General features: G+C 35.4%; 1 protein-coding gene, 1 long non-coding RNA gene and 1 pseudogene across 2 annotated transcripts; 2 read left to right on the forward strand and 1 right to left on the reverse strand.

Moving 5' to 3' along the window:
- Nucleotides 1–24886, reverse strand: LOC116419402. Its single transcript, XR_004229711.1, has 3 exons — nucleotides 24622–24886; nucleotides 2810–3033; nucleotides 1–183 (listed from the first exon to the last, which is right to left on the reverse strand). It is a non-coding gene; the product is annotated as an uncharacterized LOC116419402 (long non-coding RNA).
- The window catches only part of LOC100913879, a 39644-nt pseudogene that overhangs the window by 4906 nt on the left and 9033 nt on the right, over nucleotides 1–25705 (forward strand).
- Nucleotides 7173–12551, forward strand: LOC100913350 (anionic trypsin-like). The gene is made up of 5 exons (XM_003771681.3): nucleotides 7173–7278; nucleotides 8232–8388; nucleotides 9172–9425; nucleotides 11813–11949; nucleotides 12293–12551. The coding sequence occupies exons 1-5, from the start codon at nucleotides 7239–7241 to the stop codon at nucleotides 12443–12445; spliced, it is 741 nt and encodes a 246-aa protein (XP_003771729.1). The 5' UTR covers nucleotides 7173–7238; the 3' UTR covers nucleotides 12446–12551.

Below are 25705 nucleotides of genomic sequence, written 5' to 3' on the forward strand. Positions count from 1 at the left end.
CATACTCATCCTCAATTCTCAAGATAGGTTTCACAGAACTGGAAGATTTGGCTCTGTATCTCTGTGCCAGTTGCAAAGGCACAGTATCACATAGTATCCTCCTCTCTATGCACAAACCCAGTACAGGAAACAGAGGTGGGCATGTGGCTGGCTGGTTACAGTCTTGGCACAAGTTGGAAGAACCTGGGGAGACATCAAAGGAATAAGACACAAGAAACAAAACATCAGTGTAGGAATATATTTAGTCCTTTTAATTGGGATTTCAAGAAGTAAGGAAGCTCCTGAGCAGGAGTTAACTCTGTGTAACTAATTTAATCAGCTGAAGATCCAGTCAATAATCCTATAGTATCATTTTCCAATTCCAGCATCTTATTAACAAGGATCTAATGGAGACTTTTTCAAAAGTTTTCCTTTTCAGAATTTATATGTTATATCTAGGGCATTCCAATGACTGAGAGGAGGGAGAGAAAGAGAGAGAGAAGGAAGGAGAAAAAGAAGGAAGGAGAAGAAGAAAAATGAAGGAAAAGAAGGAAGAAGAGGAAGAAGGAGGAGGAGGAGGAGGAAGAAAAGGATGAGGAGGAGGAGAAAAAGAGGAGAAGGAGGAAGAGGAGGAGGAGAAGGAGGGGGAAGAAGAACAGAAGAAGAGAGAGAGAAAGAGAGAGGAAATCAGGGAGGGAGAGAAGGAAGAAGGAGAGAAGGCAGGAAAGAGGAAAGGAAGGAAGAAGGGAAAGAGAAGATACAATTTGGCATGATTCATTCTTCATTTGTTCGTAAAGATCACAGATTCTTTTCTAAAGGCTCACAAATCCTCTGTTTAGTAAAATGTTGTAGAATTTTGCTAGTAAATAAAATCTGTAAATAACATGATAAGCAGTTTTGAAAATCCACTTTTATCATTTATTATTGTTTACATTATATTCACTTCCCAATATTATGAGCTGCCATTAAACCATTCTTTCTAATAGTTGTTAAGAAGACATCCAAACTATGTTCAAAAAGTTATCAAACTGTGCATACCCTTTGACCCAGCAGTGTTATATCCCAACCGGGCTTATATCCCAAAGAGATCTTAAAGAAGGGAAAGGGACCTGTATGTGCAAGAATGTTTGTGGCAGCCCTCTTTGTAGTGGTCAGAAACTGGAAACTGAGTGGATGCCCATTAATTGGAGAATGGCTGAATAAATTGTGGTGTATGAATATTATGGAATATTATTGTTCTGTAAGAAATGACCAGCAGGATGATTTCAGAAAGGCCTGGAGAGACTTACATGAACTGATGCTGAGTGAAATGAACAGGACCAAGAGATCATAATATATGTCAACAACAATACTATATGATGACCAATTCTTATGGACTTGGCCATCCTCAGCAAGGAGATCAACCAAATCATTTCCAATAGAGCAGTAATGAACTGAACCAGCTACACCCAGCAAAAGAACTCTGGGAGATGACTAAGAACCATTACACTGAATTCTCAATCCCTGTATTTTTGCCTGCCTGCATTTTTGATTTCCTTCACAAGCTAATTGTACAATATTTCAGAGTCAGATTCTTTTTGTACAGCAAAATAATGGTTTGGTCATGTATACTCATGGTGTATTTAATTTATACTCTAATGTATTTAACATGTATTGGTCATCCTGCCATCTAGGGGTGGGGGAGGAGGGAAGGAGGGGAAAAATTGGAACAAAAGGTTTGGCAATTGTCAACGCTGTAAAATTACCCATGCATATAACTTGTAAATAAAAAGCTATTACAATTTTAAAAATTTTAAAAAGAAGACATCCAAACCCCTACAAATACAAAAATTAACTTTGTAGTTAGCGACTACAAATAGTGGCTAACTATTCCAGCATACTCTTTGCCCCTCTTTGTCCTTCACTGTCTGCTTCCCATCTCTTATTGCCCCACTCTCAATTATAGGTTTTACTCTTCTTTTCATTTTAATTGTTATTTTGCACTTCACCCTCTGATACTGGTGTGTTCTTTGCTTATTACTGCTTCCTCATCCACCCAGTACTACCTTTTCAACTCCCCTGTCCCTGTTCCATTCTATTTCCCTATTGATTAATATCAATGTATTCTACTATTGTGCATTTTGGATGTATGTGTTTTCTGTTGTGTGTGTGTGTGATGACTGCGTTAGCATCCTAGATACTTTAGAATCAGCCAGAGTCAGGATAAGCAAAAGTCCTTGATCTTTATTCTTTGTGGACATGAGAGGAATGGCCACACAAATGCAGCCAGAAGTCACTCTCACTTGTCCTATTCCACCCTTTTTCCCTCCTCCCAATCTCCCTCTACACCTACTGATTGAGCCAGCACAGAATGGTAGGGTGGGCCATTTTCCAAGCAAATGCTAATAGAGTATTGTCCACTTGGTAATTAGCCTTAAGTGCTTGCTTGTCTGAACCTCAGTGCGTCTGCTCAGTTTCAGCCCATTACATGTGTGCTTATGTGTGTGTTTTCAACTTTCATGTCTAGTTCAGATGAAAATAAGGCTCATGGGATGTCCATTCACCCACTTCTTCCTCTAAGTTTGAATAGTCATCATCTCATGTACTCCTATTATATGAGACAAGATCCTTTATTTCTCCCAGTATGTTCTTATATTCAATGTATTTTCTTTGTCTCTTAAGACTATCAAATAGAATAATGCTAATTCTAGACTTTTTCTCAGCCTTACTTTATCTTTGAGTCTTCAAAATTTTAGGGGTCTAAGAAGATTCTTTTCTTTCTTCCTCCTATCATGAGAATGACATCATCACATAATCAAAAGTGTATTTACTTTTCTATATTATACAACACCTGTGTAGACATTTCAAAGTTTCTGACTTTTCCTTAGGAATTCCTGATAGTCATCTTTAAGTCCATTTTTTCTTCTTTCAGATTATATTTAGTTTCTCTGCAGAGATGACTCTGAGTTGTAAGTTTTTTCCTCTATATTCCAGGTTTTCTTCTCCTTTCTTTGGTAGCTGACAGATCTTGTGTGATGTTGACATCAGATTCTTGGTACTAGATGTGATAAATACCTGAAGCCAAAAGTGAGACAGTACCCTCAGAAAGCTTACATCTTATTAAGGAAATAAAATAAGTTCACAACAAAGTAAAAACAGGATATATGTGTAAAAGCACACATGTGTATCTGTAAAGCACAATGCTTGGAACATAGAAGGTATTGTGTAAATATTTGTTCCTTTTTATGTTTAGAGATATTCATCTTCTCATATGTGATGTAGTAACAACTCAAGTGGAAATTTCCCTATTTTCCTATTGCTGAGATTCCTATTGCAGGAATGAGAGAAGAAGGGACACTAAATTTCTTGGCTACAGATGGGAGAAAAAAATTGAAATTTTGTTGTTGCTGTTGTATAGTTTCTCCCCTGAAGGTTTGGAACTGGGAGTGACAGAATTATTATGCTTAATTACTGTGTAATATATGTAGTTTTTGAATTAATTTTAATATGTTATTGCCTAACTTAATCAACTGTTGATTAATCAATATCTTGCATGAGAATAATTGATTTAAATAATCCAGGAACTAAAAAATGGCACAAGGACAATAGATGAAGGGAGAGCCATCCCTACCAGTCAAATACAAACATTGACAGGGCATCTTATGAGTTACCTAGGTGGCACCATAGGGCACAGAGTGCTGGGCCTAAAGTTAGGAAGATTCATTTTCCTGAGTTCAACTCTCCCCTCATTTACTAGCTATGTCACTTTACCCTGTTTGTTTCAGTTTCCTTATCTGTAAAATGAGTTGCAGAAGGAAGTGTATAACTACTCCTGTATATTTGCCAAGAAAACCCCAAATGGGGTCACAAAGAGTTGGACAGGACTGAAATAACTCAACAACTTATGAATAAACTACAAGGAATGATTAAAGAATATATTATCAGTGAGGGAAAATAAAGGGATGGTAGATCAAATAGTACTTTTCAAGAGAAAAAGGTCAGAAAGACAAAATGGCCACTGGCATAGAGTCAGCTCATTTTCCTGCTCTTCCTCAGCCCTTGTTCCTATTTTGTTCTGGTCACACCTATCATTTCTTGCAACCACATACATTCACTGCTTGCATTGGGGCCTCTTTGTATCCAAAGGGACTCTGCTGAGGGAAAAGCAGACTGCCTCTGTGTCAACAGCCACTTTTCTCTCTCATTCTTTTTTATTTGAAAAGTCTTTGCTCACCTCTCACCTCACCTGATCAATTCTCTCACAGCTGATCTCTATTTTGCCCACCCTTCCACTTCTACTTTTTCCATCATTTCCACAGTTCCAAAAGTTAATGGGTAGTGCTAATGGGATGGACCTGTCAGCTGAGGAAGTGGGCAGAAGCCTCACTTTAAGTAGTACAGTCTCTCTTTGTTTCTTTAAATCTCACTTTCACTATTTCTTACAAAGTAACAATTCCAAGTTTTTCACATGTTATAGCTTGTTCAGTCTCCTTGATCAATGGACATCTTATCTTCTCCTTTCTCTGCATTTTTGGAACTACAAAAATCCTTCTAGAAATATTATTTTTAAATAGAATAATAGATTTTCAACTGCAAATGACTCTAGGAGTCATCAAATTTAACCTCTTCTTTTCATATATGAAGAACCCAAGGCAAAGAAGGATGTAGTGGTTAGTCTATAGTTATACAGGCAATGAGTAAAAGAGATGGGTTTGGAATGAAGGTTCTCTGATTCCAAATGTCTTTCTATTCCACCATATGGCATTCCTTGTACGTGTGTGAAATGTTGGAATAACGTTGAAAAAACTCTAAGGTTCTAATACTACTCCCATTCAACAAGATTCACACAAAAAAGCAGCTTTTAAATTATGTCCACACATCACCAAAATGCATTTTTCCTGTGATAGGGCATTTGAAGACATTTAAAGTGATTAGAATGGAGCTTAGGGATTCAAGAGAAGGACTCAGCAGAAAACAGATATGTTCCCAAGAGTGATGAAGTCTTCTTTATCCCCTATGGAAATACTCCATCCTCACTGATGGCTGTCATAGAGATCCTTTGGCAGAGTAGCTAATCCATATTTGAAGAAGGGAATCAAGCCCCAGAAAAGAAAGGAACTACATGGTCTCTACACATGGCAAAACCAGAGATAATGATAAAGCAATACAAATCTCTAGAGAAAATTTCCCAAAGAGAAGAGGGAAAGATTGACTTGAATTAAAAAAAAACATTCTTAGAGAGAAGTGAGAATATGAAATGACCTCTATATAGAAAGGAATAGCAACAAAAGGCCAGCCTTGACATGGGCTAGCAACATGGACCCTTTGGTATACAATTATTGTGAATTAATTGGTCTGTGCTTCTTCAATGGGAGGATGATTGACATTCCAGAAAACCATCTGTAAAGTTTCAACCACAGTATAGCACTATAAATATGAAACACTACATATATCTCTGCTGGAGACTTGCGGCTCAGAGGAGGAAAAGAGAGTTAGCTTGAATGATTATGAATTTCTGTGAATCCTTTGTATATTTTGTATTTTTTGTGGGGAAAAATAAAGTTTTGTCTTCCATGCAATATTTATTATTAATTTCAGAGTTGCCCTGTGTCTCTTTCTAGAAAGAAACTTAAGACCCAGAGAGCTACAGAAATCTTGATATAAGATACATTCTGAAGTTCCTGGGAAAATCCTGGTGGGAAAATGGGAAAGTCAAATGAGCCAATATTCTGAGGTTCCAAAATATAACCCAGGTAATATGAGACAAAGGATATTTTAAGAAGTGTACCTGAATCCTGTTTGTAAAATCAGAAAGAAGGAAACTGGAACATGGGTTATATATACTTTCACCCAAGTCTTTGAAAAATATCAAATAAGATGAAGGACAGAACTTCAATGTGCTCCATTAAAGATGTTCTCTCAGCTTGATCTTTATCTAGTTCCAAAGCCATCTATCAACTAGCCAAACTTTCAACCTACCTATTTCCATTTTATCTATGTCATGGTACGTGGTAAGTGCTTGAAAGACGTTACCAAATATTTTGTTAAAATCCAGGCATTCCTTTTAGATTTCTTTATAATTATTCAAGTAACTGTCCACCCCCTCAATAACAATAATAACAAAAATCACCAAATGATATTAGTATAATATATATTTTGAGAGAAAATTATGTTGGCTAAATGCTATTACCACTGTTCAAAATCATCGTTTTAACAATATCTTCTAGAATTTTTTTTAGGAATTGAATTACTCATTGGCCTAGAGTTTGATCAATCTACCTTCTTCCCCTTTTTGGAAAATAATAAAAAAAAAACCTTTTGCCTCTCTCCTATGTCCTTTCATTTGCTATAATTTTCCAAATATTGCTGTGAGTAATTCAGCAACTATACTCACATGCTCTTTCAATATCAATGTAGGCAATTCATATAGTTCTAGTGACCTGAATTCTGTGATGGCAGTTAGGTATTGTTTTTTCCATCTTCCCATTTGTGATAAAATTCAATTTCTTGAAAACCATTTCTCCTGCCTTTCCCAAACTGAATTACTATTATGAAAACATGATCAAACTTGTTCAAGTTTGCTATTGTGTCATCTACTCCCAGACGCACAAAGCTTGAAGCCTAAAGTGAAGATTCGTAAGCAGGGCCAGTAGTATTTTCTAAACTCCATTCAACTTTGGTTATTTCCTTAAGATTTGGCATTTTTCTGAGGAAAATGACCCTTTAGGAATAAATAGATTTAGAGAGCCTCTGAGAGCCCTGAGTAAAGGAATTTATTACTACCCCAAATTCCCACTTTCTTCTTGGTTTGTTCAGATATGGTCAGATCATATTCCCCCAAACCAATTTAATATTAAGATATTAGGCTTGTATAGTAGAGAGAGACTCAAAACATTGCTTTGCTTTCTTCCTTCTCTTCTTTCTCTTCCTCCTTTCTTCAAATATTCCTACCACCAAAAATGTGTCCTGCAAGAGTGAAGACCACCATATAAACCTTCAGTTTCCTTTGTATACAAACTCCCATTTTCTCCAGTTCAATAAATTCTCACAGGTATCAATTATTTAGAATGCCCGTGGAGATTTCTTTATCATTTAAAAGCTATTTGTCTATGAAAAAGCTAAAAATAAGAGAACTGATAGAAGATGGTAAGAAAGGGAAAGGTGGCAGGTGTGTGTGGGGAGTGGATATGAGATGACCTTCTGCTTTACAAATATGTTCTACTCATGGTATATAAAAAGCTGAGGGCTTCCAGAGAAAAAATCAACCAAATCCTGCCAACATGAACCCTCTGTTGATCCTGGCTTTTGTGGGAGCAGCTGGTGAGCCCCCTAATCACCTTATGTCATTCCTTGCTGCCTCTTCTAGCCTGTAGAACATTCTGGCCATTCTCTCAATTCATCCTTTTGTCTTCAGTTACTTACCTCCATATCCATCTAGTTTCTCTCTTCACCTGCTAACAACCTCTTCTAGATCCCCTTTCCAATCCCCCTTTACTTCATCCACCTTTCTCTGTCCCCAGTATGCACAACTATAGGATCTTTTCATAACCAAACTTCTGCATGCAATGATAGACTTGGAAATGTGTGGAAATGAAATTTCTAGCGGAACAAACTAGGAAGGAAGGAAACAAGAGGAAGTAGAAAAAATATCTATGGTTCCAAAACTATTAGGTCAAAGATAAGAGAGAATCAGTGAATGAGGAAGCTAATCTGGAGAGGAAAAGACACGAGAAGGGAAGGGAGAGAATCACATTTATAGTAATCAAATGTGAGTTTCTTAAGGGAAGAAAATATTTCATTTTCATGTTTGGTTTCTCCAGTTCTAACAAGAGTAATACATTTAATTAATGATTCTTGATTGATTTTATTGCCTATGAAAATAAGAATATTCTTCTCTGTTTTTAACCTAAGGACATAGAATGTAGATATGAGAAGGATATGAGAAAGTACAGCTGAATGCAGGATGCAGCTTGGGGAAAATCTACAAGACAGAAAGATGGAGAGAGAGGAAGAAATAGAGAAACAGAAATAGAACAAGATGGAGACAGATGGAGAGAAAGAAGCAGAGAGAAACAGAGACAGAGAGACATAGAAACACAGAGAGAAATGTAGACAGGGAAACAGAGCTTTTGATGATGTTAACTCTGGTCATAATAGTAGTGCTCTTCACATTTGGGAGGGATTTTGTAGAAGACAAATTCGAGAAAGCATTGTTAGGGCTTAGGCTTCACATACTACTAAATTCTCTTCTCCAAATTTCTCCCCCCACCAAGTTGCTTTCTCCACTGATGATGATGACAAGATCGTCGGGGGCTACACCTGTGAGAACAGCCTTCCCTACCAGGTGTCCCTGAATTCTGGCTACCATTTCTGTGGTGGCTCCCTCATCAATGAACAGTGGGTGGTGTCAGCTGCTCATTGCTACAAATCGTAAGTGGCAGAACTGGTGCTAGTCCCAGGGAGGGTTCTACAGCCAGCTAGCTATGGTAGCTTTTGGAGACCTCATGGAGGAAAATGTATGCAATTTGGGGTGAAAGGCAGAAATTCCAAGCAATTAGATTCATGGTCCAAACTTCAGACTGAGATAAAAAAGAATGGATATAAGAATAGAATGGGAACTGAATAATTCATAAATTAAACTTGGTGATACATGACTGAAAATGAGTGATACAGAGTAAGCAAAAACCTAGAGTTAGGAAGAAAGCACAGCTTTCAAATGCCTAGGAATAATGTTTTGTTCCTCTCCGCCACCCTATCATGAAGGCAAAAAGCCAGCAGGATATCCACATCCTGCATGTCCACCTAGAGCAGGATTGTAGTCAGTGCTGGACACACACACACACACACACACACACACACACAAGCTCACATAACTCCACATCACTGAATGAGTGCTGACTCAGTCAAACTAAGACATGTTGAAAATCTTAGCTTAAAAAGACATAGATCTCCCATGTCATACAAGGCTCTGGAGGGGAAAATGAAGCCAGTAACCTTGGACAGCTCTCCCTCACTTAAATCCAATTCACTTGCATGTCATGGCATCACCTCCCTGATGTCATGGTCCTCTTTTGAGAATGGAAAATAAATAAGAAACTCTAATTTAAAATGATCTAAGATGTACAGAATTCTAGGTACAAAGTCTATCCAGTTCTTAGAAGAGAGTACCTTTAGTGGTCACCTCCAACACTGAAAAAAAATTGTCCTAATCAGCCGAATGCAAGTGAGACTGGGAGAGCATAACATTGATGTCCTTGAGGGAAATGAACAGTTCATCAATGCCGAAAAGATCATCCGCCATCCAAAGTACAATAGCCGTAACCTGAATAATGACATCATGCTGATCAAGCTGAAAACCCCAGCTGTCCTCAACTCTCGTGTGTCTACCATTTCTCTGCCCCGAACCTGTGCACCTGCAGGCACTGAGTGTCTCATCTCTGGCTGGGGCAACATGGCAAGCTTTGGTGGTGAGTAGCTTTGCCCTCTCTCTTACTTTTGCATTAGATCAACACATCTCCACTGACTTTAAGTCAGCTTCTCCCTTCTTATTTTTATTTATACTATGCCTGTACCTTTCCTCTCCCTTCCTGATCTCAGGGATCCCAGGGGGAAAATATTTCTTGATTGCTGACAACAACCAACATAGAAATACTCCAAAGCCACTTTCCCAAAATTTTCATTTTTTTTTTGACTATCCCACTAACACTAGCCTACCTCCTGGATACATCCCCACTACTTTGCACTTACCATTAAATGTCAAAGTGTTGGAAAGAAGAAACTTTGCTAAGGAATTTAGGAAAAGAGCAAAATTAGTCAACATGATATCCAGAAACATTTAATAGTTAAGTTATAAGATACAGGTGACATTTTCTAATTATTTCTTTTATTATGGCATTCTAATTTCACCTGATTCACTTCCCGTCTCTGTGTTTGGATTTATACCCTATGGCACAGTGGCTAAAGCACTAGGCATGGAATCAGGAAAACTCATCTTCCTGAGTTCAAATCTGGCCTCAGACACTTGCTAGCTGTATGATCCTGAGCAAGTCACTTAATCCTATTTGCCTCAGTTTCCTCCTCTGCAAAATGAATTGGAGACAGAAAAAGTAAACCACTCTAAAATCTTTGCCAAAAAAATCCCAAACCACAAAGACTCAAAGATGACTGAAATGCCAAACTTTAGACATAATTCAACTGTTTCTAACCTAATCTCTAGTTGAACTCAGGCTAACATTTATACCATTTTGAAGAGTAAAAAATAAGCTGGATGATGGGGTGAAAAGCATACTGAAGAAAATATGGATTTGAGGCTCAACTCTTAAATTTATTAGCTTTGCAATGTTGTACAAAGCCCTGACTCTCTCTTGACTAAGATTGGTCCTCCTGCATAAAAGAAATGCAGAACTTAGGGCTAAAAGACAATGGCTCAGATATTAGTCTTGTAAGTCCTTTCCTCTGTGACTTTAAACATATTGTCTTATTTTTCTTCAGTTTACTTATCTGTAAAAGAGAAGTAGTTAGACTACACAGTCCCAAATTTTCCTACTAGATTTAAATGATTAAAGATTATATGAACAGCTAGCTTTTTCCTTTTCAGTCTCAAAGCATTTCCTTTCCCAGCTTTGAAATTGAAGGGCCCTGATTAACATATCCCAAGTTGATTTAATCCTTTGTTCAGTGCTAGACTCTGAATAACAGACATATGCTAAATATACTTAGTTTTCATACTTTTTCTACCAACTCTCCACAATTCTCCATACATCCTGATACCTGCTACCCCAAGCTCCCAAAAATAGTATAAATAATACACAGGGTATTATTGTTTAATCATTTCAATCATGACTAACTCTTCTTGATTCCATTTAGGGTTTTCTTAGCAAAGATACTGAAATGGTTTGTCATTTTCTTCCTCAATTCATTTTACAAGTGAGGAAACTGAGGCAAACAGGATTAAGTGACTTTCCCAGAGCCATGTAGCTATAATCAGGGTCTGAGGCTAGATTTAAGCTAAGGAAGTTCTGATTCCAGGAATCACACTCAATCCACTGTATCACTTATAGTATAAAGAGAACTGTCTTAGAAACCCATTTTATAATTTTCCAGAAGTCCATTTTCTATTTCTAGAGGCATATGTTTAATTTGTCAAAGTTGCAAATATTTCAAATACACAATAATAGTAACATACTTTTTCCTGTGAGAGTTAAAGATATTAACTATCTTATCACAGCTTATAAATTCTATATACTTATCAAACATTTTCATATATTTATCATGTAGAAGGTACTATGCTATGTGCTTTGGAAAACAGATGGCCATGAATAAACTGGTTTCTTCTCTGAAAGCGGTTATAGCAGGATAAAAAGAGAGCCTGGATCAGTGATTTTATTGCAATAGGGAATTCCACAGGAAAATGACTCCTCTACCATTGCAGAGTAGTTCCTTCTCTGCAACTTGTGTTAGAGAGTACTAAGCTAAGAAATTAAATCATCTGCCCCATGTCATATAGCGTGTATATATCAGAAATAAGGTTGAAATGTAGATCTTTATAATACCAAGACTAGTTCTCTGTGCATTATACATCATCCCTTTTTGCAGTATAGTAGAAGGGATGAAATAATTGCACAAATAATCTTCATACAGAGAAGTTTGAAATGTCTCATGATAAATAGCTGGAAATTATGAGAGTTCAGATGAAGGAGAGATACAAACTATTTTCTCTTTTCCATATTAAAGTTCCCCAAGTCCCTTTCTACCAACTCAGTTCTTAAGACTGAATACTCTGTTAGGTAGATTGTGCTTCCTTTTCTAATCTGATAACTACTCTTACCCTCCTCCAATCCCATTTTTTTCACAGCTGACTACCCAGATGTTCTGCAGTGTTTGAATGCTCCCCTTCTCTCTGATGCTCAATGCACATCCTGCTATCCTGGTGAGATCACAGAAAACATGGTCTGTGCTGGCTTCCTAGAGGGTGGCAAGGATTCCTGCCAGGTAAGATTTTAACTTTCTGTAAGGAGAAGAAATCAGCACTTTCATTAAGCCCAATAATGATGAGGATTTGGAGAAATCTCTAGGTCTCTGAAAAAAAGAAAGGAATATGTCCTTACCTTCTAGAGCACCTCAAGATGAGTTGAGCATAGGTTAAATGGGAATGATCATGAAGATCTGGGGGGACAGGAATGATCAATGGAAGGCGGTGTTCTTGAAAGACTAAAGGACCATAGAGGCTGGGATTGGGCTGGATGACCTCTGGGATTCTCAAGCTTCAGACTATGGTGTGAACAGCAATCTCTTCCTTTTCTTCTCCTCATTTATACATGTTCTCCATCCCTAGGGTGATTCAGGTGGACCCATGGTGTGTAATGGAGAACTCCAGGGTATTGTCTCCTGGGGCTATGGCTGTGCTCAGAAGAATAAGCCTGGTGTCTACACTAGAGTCTGCAACTATGTGGATTGGATTGAGGCAACCATTGCTCAGAACAGCTAAAGACCCCTGAAGCCTGTTTCTGTCCTTTCCTTTGGACTATTGCTTTGGGACATGATGTCAACAAAATGATTCTGTCAATAAAATGATGCTCTATTAATTGCTCTTGCCTATTCTTGAGTTTCTATTCATTTTTCATCTTAAAAAATGGGAATGCTTTTGGCCTGATGTGTACCAATACTGCACCCCTCCAGAAGTCAATTCAGGTAACTGCTTATATTAAGACAAGACAGTGGCTCTCTCTTGAACATATTTTCCCATGGTTAAAAAACAAAAAATCCCATACATAATATACCCATTTTTTCTTCTGCCAGTTGTTCAGGAAGTCATTTAACCTTAATCTTTCTTTATCCTCAACTACTGAGAAATTAGTGTTATTAGAACTCTTTCAGGGATAGACTAACTGGAATTCATCCCTAAAAAGCATATGGAGATAAGGTTGTGGAAGGACTAGTTATCTCTACAGTTTCTTCTTGAAACTTTTTCCCATAGTGTTTTCCTTGAGACTCTCTTCTTCTTTCCCTGTGTCATCTTTCTTTGCAATTATCTACCAGTTTACTTATTTAATAGTCACTTTAGTAGCTACTACTAAACTCTAGGCTGGGGGATAAAAATCTTAACCACAATGTGGTCCTTGACATATAGATAATAGTATAGTATGGTGATAAAAGACAAATACAGTCAACTAAAATATAAGGTACATAATAGTTATAAATAATTTATATACCATGAACATAGTATAAAACTTATATACTTATATACTACAAATAATATATATGATACATGATACACGATACATATGACATATGTAAGTTACATAAATATTTTGTAAATACACTAAAGTGTTTCAGAATAAACTACCCTAATTTCTGAAGCTGGATGGCATTGCACAAGATATTGACCTCTCTTAGTCTTTTTACTTTTCTCATTAATTTTCTTAAATAGTATTTTATTTTTCCTAGTTGCATGTCAAAAAATTTTTTGCCATTCTTTTTAATAAGATTTTTGAGTTCCCAAATTTTCTTCTTCCTCCTTCTCTGTTTCCCCTCTTCTCTTCTGAAAATGGTAGATAGTTTGACATAGTTTACACATATACTACAATGTAAAACATGTTTCCATATTTATTGCAGTTATAAAAGAGGAAATAGATCAAAGGGGGGAGAAACATGAGAAACAAATAAAGTAAGTGAAAAAATATGCTTTAATCTGCATTAAGTCCATTAATTCTTTATCTGGAATAATATTTTCCTTCATGAGTCCTTTATACATGTCTTAGATCATGTGTTGTTAAGAAGGGCTGTGTCTTTCATAATTAACCATCAATAATAATCAACCACAGTGTTGCTGTTACTATGTACAGTGCTTTCCTGGTTCTGCTCAATTTACTTTACATCAGTTAATAAAGTCTTTCAGGTTTATTTTTTTAAAATCTGTCTATTCATTATTTCTTATTGCATAATAGTATTCCATCATAGTTATATACCACAGATTTTTCAGTCATTCCCCAATTGATGAACATTCCCTCAATTTTCAATATTTTGTAACCACAAAAAGGGCTCTACCTATATTTTTGCATGTAGGTCCCTTTCCCTTTTAATGATCTCTTTGGTATATAAATAAGTGTGATATTGCTGAATCAAAGGCTTTATATAGTTTGTTTGACCTTTGGGATAGTTTCAAATTGATCTCTAGAGTGGTTGGATCAGTTCACAACTATACCAATAGTCATTAGTGTGGCAATTTTTCCACATCCTTTCCAAAATTTATTATTTTTCTTTTTTGTCATATTAGCAAATCTGAAAGGTGTGAGGTGGTATCTGAGACTTGTCGCCTTAATCCACCATAAGCAAATTAGAAAAGCAAGGAATAATCTACTTGTCAGATCTATAGGTTGGGGAAGGATTTATGATCAAAAAAGAGATAGAGAGCATTATGAAATACTAACTAGAAAATTTATATTATGGTAAGTTAAAAAGCTATTGTACAAGTAAAACCAATGCAACGAATATTAGAAAGAAAATCAAAACTTCAGATACAACCTTTATAGCAAGTGTCTCTGATAAAGTTCTAGTTTCTCAAATATACATGGAATAGAGTCAAATTTATAAGAATAGAAGCCATTTTCCAATTGATAAATGGTCTAAAGATATGAATAGACAGTTTCCAGATGAAGAAATCTATAGGCATAGGAAGAAGTGTTCTAAATCACTTTTGATTAGAGCCATGCAAATCAAAACAAGTCTGAGATATCACCTCACACCTTTCAGATTTGTAGGAGGTTTTGGTCTTGTCCTTTGCCTGCCCCACAACATAGGGGCTCATAATCTACTTATAGTTTGCTGAATTGGGGCTTGCTTTTTGTTTTCTGGGAAGCTTTTTCTCTGGGGCTGTGCTCTCCTTTTACCTGAGTGAGATGGAATCTTCCAAGTTTCTTGGGCTAAAAGATTGTTTCAGCCCCATCTGTTCACTGGTTCTGCTATTTCAGGATTTGTTTGGGGAACTGTTTTATAGTTGTTTGTTGGCAAATATGGGGCAGTAACACCTAATTCACAGGGTTGTTGGAAAGGCAATGTGCAAAGGTGTTTTTATAAACTTTAAGCACCTCATAAGTTTTAGGTATTATTATATTATAGTGTTACTATTAGTAGGGATCTGTGAAGGCTTCACCTGGGAGGTGATATTTAACCTAAGCTCTAAAGAGTAGAGGGAATTTAAGAGGGAAAAGAGAGAGAAAGAACAGATGTTTCAGAAATCTTGCAGTCTCTCTTCCCCCTCTCCAGCTGTTGTGACTCCCAGGATATGGGACTCCAAAAGGACAATTCCCATCTGTGAGAATAGGAATAGTAACTGCGGTATTTTTAGTCAGGTGGTGATGAGTTGATAGAGTAAGAGACTTGAAGTCCTAGGGAAAGAGGTTCCTTCTAGAAAGGGAATATAGAAAAAGAGGGTTTGAGGGACTCCAGGGTATAAAAACCTGAGTTCCATGAAAATATAATAAAGAAAACAGAGAAATACCACATACTATATGATGGGGATAAAAAAAAAAAGATTTGAACCTAGTCAGAAAGGCTCTGGGTTCAAATGCTGGTTCTAATATTTAGAAGTGTGTGAATCATTAGAGGCCATCTAAACTGTCTAAACTTCACTTTCCTAAGCAGTAGAATGAGAGTTAATATGATTATAAGGAAGTATTTTTAAGAGTTGAAAATACTACGCAAATAGGAATTGCCATTAAGACTGGTTGGACCTGACAAGAGATTTTGGGACATGGCCAACTGAAAGGTAAATTAAGCTTAAAATAAGAGATTATAGGATTTCCAGAGAATTAAACAAAAGAAATCCTGAACTCTGAATGGATTGAAATTAGGACATGAGGCTGCAAGAATATATTTAGTCTGAATAAAATAAGTAAGACATATTTTCAAAGCCAGACAAAGCAAGAATCTATGGATCTATTTTCATCTATTTGCCAACTTAGATTGTTTGTAGTTCTTTCCTCTCTATGAATTTTTGTCATGTTGAAAACTGCTGAGATGGCATGCTTTGGGGAAGAGGGAAGGGAGCAAAAGAGAGGGCATAAAGAAATGGCTACATGCCTGGAACTAGTGACATGGGAGGGACCCTCAAGTCTTTTGCTAATGAGAGTCAAGATAGATTGCTCATTAGTAGCTTTTCCCCTATTTCTCTAGTACTTGTTCAAAATATTAAAATATGAAATCTACTTTTAGTTATATAGTTAGATATAGTTAGCCGTAAATCTAGGTCCTGTAGTGGATTACATTTTTTCATATCATTTTTCCAGTGCATTCAAAGATTCAGAGATTTAGCATAGCTTATTCATTGAATAAAGTAAAAAGGAAGTTAGACCAAATATTCCAGTGTGACTGAAGTTGATTTTAATCATCTCCTTCCCTTACCCTTTGCACATTTCCTTCCTAGATATTTTGGGTGAGATTGGAGAAAAATCCATACTATATATGGCCACTATTTATATAAAAGAATGGATGGAATGATGTGAACTACATATTTTAAAATTATGAACCAAAAGGGAGAAAGTCATTTTTCTGTTCTTATCCATACAATGGAATTCATAATGCCCAGAATTTTCTGTTTCAAGATTAGAATATCTCTCAGCTGTGCTGGTTTTCCCATTTCCACCTTTTACCTCATTCCTGGTACTGCCTTTAAACACATGGTGATAATGGTAGCTGCCAAAAGTTTTCTCTATCTCTGGTAGTAGGTTCAATGCCTTTTTGTATTATCCACAATCACCCTATCCAACCCTAGATGTCCAAATGCAAAAGACATAAAAAGTACAAAATCATTATTTTTATTCTATTGACTAGGTTCCTCCCCATGATATAAAACTACTATTTCTATCTTCTCTCCATCCTAGATACAATTGTGATAGACTCCTTGCTAATGATGTGTCTGATAAATGCCATTTCCCCTATTTTGTTATTTTGGGTTTTTTTGTGAAAGATGCCTGTGTCCTTAGTACCTTCACAGATTTTTAAAAAGTAAATCAAAATCACTAGGCTACAAAAGGAAGGCTTTTAAATAATCATCTGTCTTTATATTTGTAGATAAAAATCTAAAATTTTTAGATACTTTTAGCCATTCAATCAATCGAATCCAATGCTTTGTGACCCTATATGGGGCTTTCTTGGCAAAGATCCTGGAGTGGTTTCCCATTTTCTTTTTCAGTGAATTAAGGCAAACAAAGGGAAAGTGACTTGCAGGAGATGGAATTTGAACTCAGGTCTTCCTAGTCCAGACCCACAACACTATCCACTGAGCCATCTATCTCCTTTGTATACATAATATATACTTTGTATACTTAATATAAACTTTGTATACTTAAATTAAACTAAGTGATAACTATTCATTTGTGGTGAATGGTACCTAGGATATAATTCATCTGTGTATATTTCTAAAATAATTCAGCTTAATTATAATCATGGAAATCTATGGGAAAAGAACATTGGATTTGGAATCATGAAGATTCATTTTTGTAGGTCAGACATTTAGTAGATCTATGATCCTGGGTAAGTTATTTAACCCTGTTTGCCTCATTTGTAAATGAATAGGAGAAGGAAATGACAAACTGCATTAGTGTCTTTGCCAAATAACAACAACAAAATAAATGGGGTTCACAAAGAGTTGGATACAACTGAAATTTAAAACATTAGCAAATAAAGAATCATTTTCCTATTATTTTTTTAAAACTCCACTGTCAAGTTTCAATACTTTATGGAACCAAAAGAACATTGTTTATCATTCACTCCTTAGACAGGACAGGTGCTACTTCAGCAGGTACTATGGTAAACTGAATTTTTGGCATTGAATATCATGCTTTTCCTGGTGGAGTACATGATATCAACAGGTTCATGGTGTTCTAAATTATTTCTATGGTTTGCTCTGGTATTATCTTCAGTAACATTTGTTTCAAAAGCCACCTGCAGGTATTCCCATAGCTCATTACTGCCCATTTCCCATGGCTTCCCCTAATCTTCAATACAACCTTGATTTACAGTCCTGCAAGTCTTGAGTTACAATCCTACATTTGCTGTATCCTTTTTTTTTTAAAGGAAGTCAAAGTCTTATTAAGCATTAGTCTTCTCTTCTATAAAAAAAGTTATAACATTTGTCCTGTCATAAGGGATTTTTAAAGGTTCAAATGAAATAGCATTTATAAAAAATAATTTGAAAAACTAAAACATTAAAGAAAAACAGTTATATTTTTATCAATTTCACTAATATTTTATGAGGATGATCCCTAAAGTCAGACATAGAATTACACAATTATAAAATTTGAGATTTGGAAAGAATTCACTTTTGTTTCTTATTCAGCATAAAGGTCATTCTCCTTTATGGAGAAAATATAAACAAAATATGGATTGAGTAGGCTTTTTTTCCTTTGACCACTGTGATTATCTCATCTGTCTCTTCTTTGATCTTTGCACTTAATTCAACATAGGATTAATAAAACAAGAATACTTATGCATATGCATGCATGCACACGTACACACACACACACACACACACACACACACACCCTTTGCCTCAGTTCATTTGGGGCTTTAGTTCTCTAGTTTATCTCTCTTACATGCCTATTCAATTCTTCTCTTTTTATTTTCAGCAACTTATCTTTTCCTTCTCCTATGATTTATGCTCTTTTAAAATGTCAATTGGATAATGAATTCATTTTATATCTGTTACTCTCTTTTGTCAGCTTCCCCTTTTCTTATTCATCAGAACTATGTTTTTGTGTTTCATAATTTTATTTTTGAGAGCTTTATATTTCTTTCTATGTTGCCTTTGTCAGTAGTCAGAACCTCAAGACACATGGCTGTCTATAACTCAGCATCACTATTACTTTTACATCTTAAACTCTTTTGTCTAGATCATGTCACTTAAAGTTCAGTCCCTACCTACTGGCCTCTATCAAAATATAATTCTGATGATTTATAAAAGGCAAGGCTGCTTGCAGAGATTAAAAGCTATAAAAGGAATTCACTATGCTACTTATATTTTTAAAATAACATATGTAAAAGAAGAAAGCATGGAAAGATCAGTGAAGATAAAGAGAAAAGACTCACATATTCCTATATATATTGTCAGGAGAATTAAAGCCAAAAGTAAACTGAAGCCAAGATAGGTGTAGATGTGTGTGTGTGTGTGTGTGTGTGTGTGTGTGCATGTTCATGTACAAATGGAGTTTAATCTGTGTTGGATTAAAAAGGAAAATCAAAGATGGAATAAATGGGATAATCATAGTGATCAAAGGAAAGAAGACAGAACTACCCAGTTCCTATTTTGTTTATATTTTCTCCACAAAGGAGACTAATTCAAGTTAAGTGAGAAGTTAGCAAACAAACATGAAACAGCTCAAATGAATTTAAGTAACAAGACTTGGATACCAATTAGGTGTAGTTGAAAAAAAATGCAAATGTGAGTGCTGAATCACTGATAATGATTTTTAAAATACATGCAAAAATAGTGAAGAATAGGAAAGGTATCCCAGGACTAGATATGGGCAAAAGCTATCCAATATTTTTTTAAAAAGTGTAGAAAATAGATTTCTCAATAACTTGAATTCCATTCTCAGCAAAATTGTAGAACACATAATTAAAAATTTTGTTTTCCTTAGTAACAAAAGCAATGACTATAAGTTGTGAAGAGTCCATTAAGATATGCTAGACAAACCTCACTTTCTTTTTTGAAATGGCTTATTAAATAGACAGCATACTTAGATTTCATCAATACTTTGGAACATAACTCCCACGATTTGTAAGTGGACAACACTATATAGATATAGATATGTCTATATCTATATCTATATCTATATATGTGGCCTGGAGGTCAATATAGTTAGATATATTTAGAAAGTTTTTGATAAACCACATTCACAAAGTAGTAATTAATGAATTGATGTCAAGATTCTTGAGAGCAGGGACTGTTTATTTTTCATATTTTTAGTGCTTTATATATCATAAGAACTTAATAAATGTTCGTTGAATGCAATGTGGGAAGGAGATTTTTAGTCAATGTTAGGCTCTCTCCTTCATGTATTGTTTGTCATTTTCATTAATATTTTGAATAAAAGTATCAAATTGTGGAGATTTAAAATTTGTGAAAGAATGCTAATGATTTAGAAGAATCAGGAGATCCAAAAATATCTCAAGATGGAAGAACAATGGTCAACAAAACAAATTTAAAATGAACACAAAGTTGTATCCTTGAGTTAAGTAAGCCAATTTTGCAACTGCAAGTTGGATCACTTTTGTGTAAGAAAATTTTTTGTGTGTTTGAAAAAGACTTGGGGTCAGAGGGTAGATGGTAAATGAAATACTAGTGAATATTGTTACATGACAACTACAAAAAATTCTCAGAGTCAATTGACAGAGTAAAAAACAACAGAAGGAAATAAAATGTTTATGATAGCATTACATTCTGCTTTGGTCAAAATGAATCTGGACTAGTGTGTATTGTATACTTTATATTCATATCATATTGCATATATTATTTGTATATTTAAATTAAATGTATAAATTAAATTAAAATTTTTATATGCTATATGTCATATTATATATATAGACATAAATACATACATACATGTATATATATATATATATGTTTAATTCCCATGCTGAACTGTATAAGGATTTGCCTAACTTCTTAGTACCAATTTTATCATTCCCAAAATGGAGATATTAGCATTTATACTATTTATCCCAGAGTGTGATTGTAGGGAAAGTAATGTATAAACTTCAAAGTATTAGATATGCCTCAAAAGTTCCAAAAGGGTGTCTTCAAAGTTTTAATGAAATTTTACTCAAATACTTAAAATTTGACTTTGAAATATAGAAGAATTTGTATATTCTTTCAATGAAGATGATGCCTTATCAGTTGAAGGAAGTGAAAATGATCAGCCTAAAGAAGAGGACACTCATAAAGAATATTATAGCTATCTTGAAGTATTTCAACAATTATTGTGGAGAGATGGAATTAGACTTCTTTTCTTCTTAGACTCAAAGGTTAAGAATCAGGAACAATAGGTAGATGTTTCAAAGAGATTTAATTTAAGATATATATATATATATATATATATATATGTCACCTAGTTCTAAAAGGTCTTCGGTAATATTATCTAGAGACTATCATATCTCTCATTACTCATCCCTTTAATTATGCTTCTTACAATACTTATAGTTTCAGGTTTGTGTGTTTCCCCTCTTTCCCACCCCATTACAAAGCTACAATTACATACTTTTAAAATAAGATTTAAAATAAGATTAGAAATGAACTATACACACACACACACACACACACACACACACACACACACACACATTTTCTTCCCAGCTCATGCAATCCCCTAATTTCTCGATGCATCTTACTCTTAACAAACAAGCCCCAAACTCAGAAGCTCAGTTCCATATCACCTATGGATTGTACTATCATTGAGAGTTAGCAAAATGCCCAAAGAAAAATCAAGTCATTTTGTACTAATAGAAAAACCTCTTAGAAGCATCAACATTCAGTTTTCAATGTAAATTCACAACCTAGGATGCTTCTAAAGTTCTGCTTCTTGAGGAATTTGGGATTCTTGAATAAAGTGCATTCTGGAGCCCTCATCTCCACTCTTCAGTTCTCAGTCTTTTCACTTGTACTCATTTAATAAAATGTTTAAATTTAAATGTGATGTGTCTATTTAATCTCCCTTCTTGTGTATCTCTGTCTTCTGCAAATTACAAGCCTGAGTTTATAAACTAAATAGTGCTTGCCTGCCTCAATCTACCAGTGACATAGAAGGAGAATGGCACCATCCTCCTGCAAGACTGCCACCATACTACTCTTTCTCTTGATGTCTGAAAAATCTCCATGTGCAAGAGAGACTTCCTATACCACTTCTCCTGAATCCCCAGATCCCAGCTCACCATTCTATCTGTTAGGAGAAGGAGGGAAAGACCATAGTCCCACACTCACTATTTATTTGACATTTACCACAAATTGTCCTGAGATCTCATTTATGTTATTTCATTTTTTGTTGCCTTAATGTATTTTGATTAATACTTTTTTTTAATAAATCTTGTGGGGCCTGAATTAATGACTTAACTATGATAAAAACCTAATAAAAATTTGTTGGTTAATTGGCATTAAAGAGGATCTGAAAATCAGACCTATAGGTTCTTACTGTGCTGCCTGTTGCAAAAAGAAGACCTACATTATCTATATATTCATAGATTCCCCACTCGCTGCATTCATCCTTGGCTTCTTTCTTGAGCAATGCTAAATTCCTATTTGAAACGATTCAAAGAATAGCGAGATCTTTCCTTTCTTCATCTGTTCAACCTTTGAGATCTACAATTTTACTTTTGCTTGACCGTGGTCTAAAGTTCCTATATTGCCTCTAGATTCTGGTCACAGACTTCACTTCCTCATAGAATCATAAAAGCTGAGAGAAAGAATCTCAGAGATCACTTAGTTCATCCCTCATCTGAATTATGAATTTCCTCTATAACTTTCCAAGAATTAGTGATCCAACTTCTAGATCCAACCTCTCAGTAAAACACCCTAATAGGTGTTGTTTTTCTCACATTTTTTATTCCCTCATAAGTCCACAGAAGAAAGAGCACACTCCCACAGACATTAATGGGGAAAGGTTTCCCCCTGCTGCATACATATGTGAATGAGGCTAGTTCCCAAACTCTCTGAATATTTCCACCATCACCATCACTATTCTTGTAAAAATCCTAGCATGAAGTCCATCACTTTGAGCTAATCATAAAATTTAGGAACTGAACAAGATATCAGACCTCATCTTATCCATCCCTTCCCAAAATCATAAATGCCGCCTCAACAGCTAGTAATTTTGGAATAAAATTAGTCCTGAACTAAAAGAGGCAATACAACCTAACAATGGTATAGCGCGCTTGCAAAACCAAAGTCTTATTATAGGACATTTGGGTTAAGTCTATGTAGTAAATTTTTTCTTGAAGTGAAAAAAATGACAAATTCATGATAAATTTTGTTTTATGAACAAATCATTGGTTTAACTGTAAATAATGTGAATCAATAATGATTGCAATTCAGTAATTTAGAATCAATCACAGACAAGGGGATCTAATTCTGGCTTTGTCATTTATTATCTGTGTCCTTGGATTGGCTATTTAACTTTGTTGGGCCTCAAGTGTCTTCCTCTGTAAAATATGGAAAGTGTTCTAAATGATTTAGAAAGTATATTCTAAATAAAAATCTCCAGTCTTATCATTAAAATCCATCCAATTGTGGATCATTCACTTAGTGAATAAGCCAAAAACAAAGTCATCAATATATCATTCAATCAGATTATATGGAATTGACATTTGCTATTTTGATGAAAAAAAAAAAATGAAATTGTATCTGTTACTGTATGAGTTAATTTAGCAAGGATAAGAGCTTTTTTTTTTTTTATTTCTTTGAAATAGTGTGTCATGTGCCTGCCATTTGCTTGAGTTGCCACTAGATAGCAATCCTCTTACATATATGGAAGCTTAATTTAGCAAGCTGCTTTTTTTTCTGTTGAATATACTTTTAAAACATCTCTTTGATTATAAACCACCTTATTTTACTAATTTCTTTATTGACTAAATAAAATGTGATAACTTATGCAATGAATTAAATAGATAAGATAATTCTAAGCAGCATGGTACAGTGGAAAAAAATGGTAGGTTTGGAGGAGTAGGGGAACAAGGGTGAAGAAGAGAAGGAGAAAGAGGACAAGGGAGAGGAGGAGGAAGAAGAAGAGGAAAAGGAGGTGGACGTAGAGGAGTGTGGGGAGGGGAATAGGCAGGGGAGGACAGGAGGAGGGGCAGGGAAAGAAGGAAGAGGGAAGAAGGAGGAAGAGATGAAGAAGGGGAAGACAGAGAGGAGGAGGAAGAGAAAGAGGAGGGGGAAGCAGAGGAAAGAGAGGAGGAGGAGAAAGAGGAAGAGAAGGAGGAAGAGAGGGAAGAAGGAGAGGAGAAAAAGAGAGAAGGGAGGAGAAAGGGAAGAAGAGCGGAAGAGGATGAGGAGGAGGGAGAAGAGTAAGTTGGACTAGATGAGTTTTAAAGCCCTTTTTTTCCAACTCTAACTCATATGAATATTTTTCCCTAGAACAAATCACGTACTAATAATAGCCAATGATATCAAGGATAGTCTTGAAGTAAAGAAGTCATAAAAAATGAAATCTGAGGGATCATATGTAGAAATGAAATTGGTCAATCCAACTTTTTTTTGTCCTTAAAATTATAACAATGTGATTTATTGGGCTAATTGTAGATATGATTCTCCAATTTTATTTTTGTATTACATTTAGACTATCCTTACCTATAGAACTCTCAAAAGCTATCCCATGTTCTAGGTATTTTGTGGGTCAACATTCCCTCTAAAACATAGCTAATACCCTATTTGTGTTTCTATCTTTATTAATGAGTTGTAGGACCCATTATAGTCCAAAGCAAAGGCACTTCATATAACAGCATACTAAAATAATTACATGAAAACATTTCCCCCATAAAACATGAAATGATACTCTCACAAACATACATACATTCAGTGGAAAAAGGAGACAGACATGAATGGGAATCACATGTAATGTGTACACATATCAGAGCTTTATATAACTATAGCATAGATAGAGAGGGGCAACCTACCCTTTGGCCTGGCAAAGCAATCTATATCTTCTGGTGATGTATGTCATTCTGTTACTCTCTGCATAAGTAGTTTCTGATTTCCCCCATAGGGCATCATATATCTGCTCTCAATGATGTTCAGATATTTGCAAGATTGCACGACACTTATCACCCACTGAGGATGCTGTAATTAATAAGCCTCTCTCTTGGAAGGAAGGGCTACAATTTTTTTCAGTAATTTCTTTCCACTTCCCTATGTACCTTCTTTATTGCTTTCAATTGAGAGGCAGTCTTTAGAGCCACTTGCTATTTATTCCTCTCTCCCCACTGGGGGTTCTGTGGTTAGAAAGCCTCTTCTAAGCAAGGAAGGGCTATTGTTCTATTCCATCAGCTTTCTCAGTCAACTCTTTTAGCTAAGGACTAGGAAGGTCTTCCCTCTAACCAAGGTTATCCATAAGACTCAAGCTAAAAATCATATTTGCTCTTTCACTCCAAATTTACTGTTTTATCTATGGTGCCTCTTATCTGAGAAGATATCCAGGGAATATATCCACTTAGAAGCCCATGGTTTCTTCTGTACATATTTACTCTTAGAAATAGTTTATGCCTTTTATTTATAGATACATATATCATCTCTGGTACCTAAGTGTATGACTTATTTGTGTTGAATCAATGGAACACCTAGAATTCAATTATCTTGTATAAATATAATAACATATACTTTTGCTTGCTTACTTCTTTTATTTTGGAATATAGGAACTATGGACAAACCAGACAGTAAAGTTATGGCTCTATTATTTTTATTTATTTCACCAGTTCCACTAATTATATCTGGACACAAGAATATCATGATTCATCTAGCTATTTTTCCCCAGGACAGAATAAAATTTGTTTCTGATTTTATCTATCAACTTAATGTTATTCACATGTTCCTATACCCCCTCAAAAGCTCATCTTCAACACTCAATGGGCAAATATGAAATCCTCTGTTTAATATTCAAAACCCTTCTTTACCTGCCTTTCATCTCCATTATCTATTCTTAAACCTTACACACACACACACACACACACACACACACACACACACATACACACACACCTACCT

The sequence above is a fragment of the Sarcophilus harrisii genome, chromosome 5 (genome assembly GCF_902635505.1).
Source record: "Sarcophilus harrisii chromosome 5, mSarHar1.11, whole genome shotgun sequence".
In the NCBI taxonomy this organism is placed as follows: domain Eukaryota; kingdom Metazoa; phylum Chordata; class Mammalia; order Dasyuromorphia; family Dasyuridae; genus Sarcophilus; species Sarcophilus harrisii.

Excerpts from the sequence above, each read along its gene's own strand:
- LOC100913350 (XM_003771681.3), top strand. The coding sequence starts at position 7,239 with ATGAACCCTCTGTTGATCCTGGCTTTTGTGGGAGCAGCTG. Across the intron at positions 9,426-11,812 it reads CAACATGGCAAGCTTTGGTG|CTGACTACCCAGATGTTCTG; the intron begins GTGAGTAGCTTT and ends TTTTTTTCACAG. Across the intron at positions 11,950-12,292 it reads GTGGCAAGGATTCCTGCCAG|GGTGATTCAGGTGGACCCAT; the intron begins GTAAGATTTTAA and ends CTCCATCCCTAG.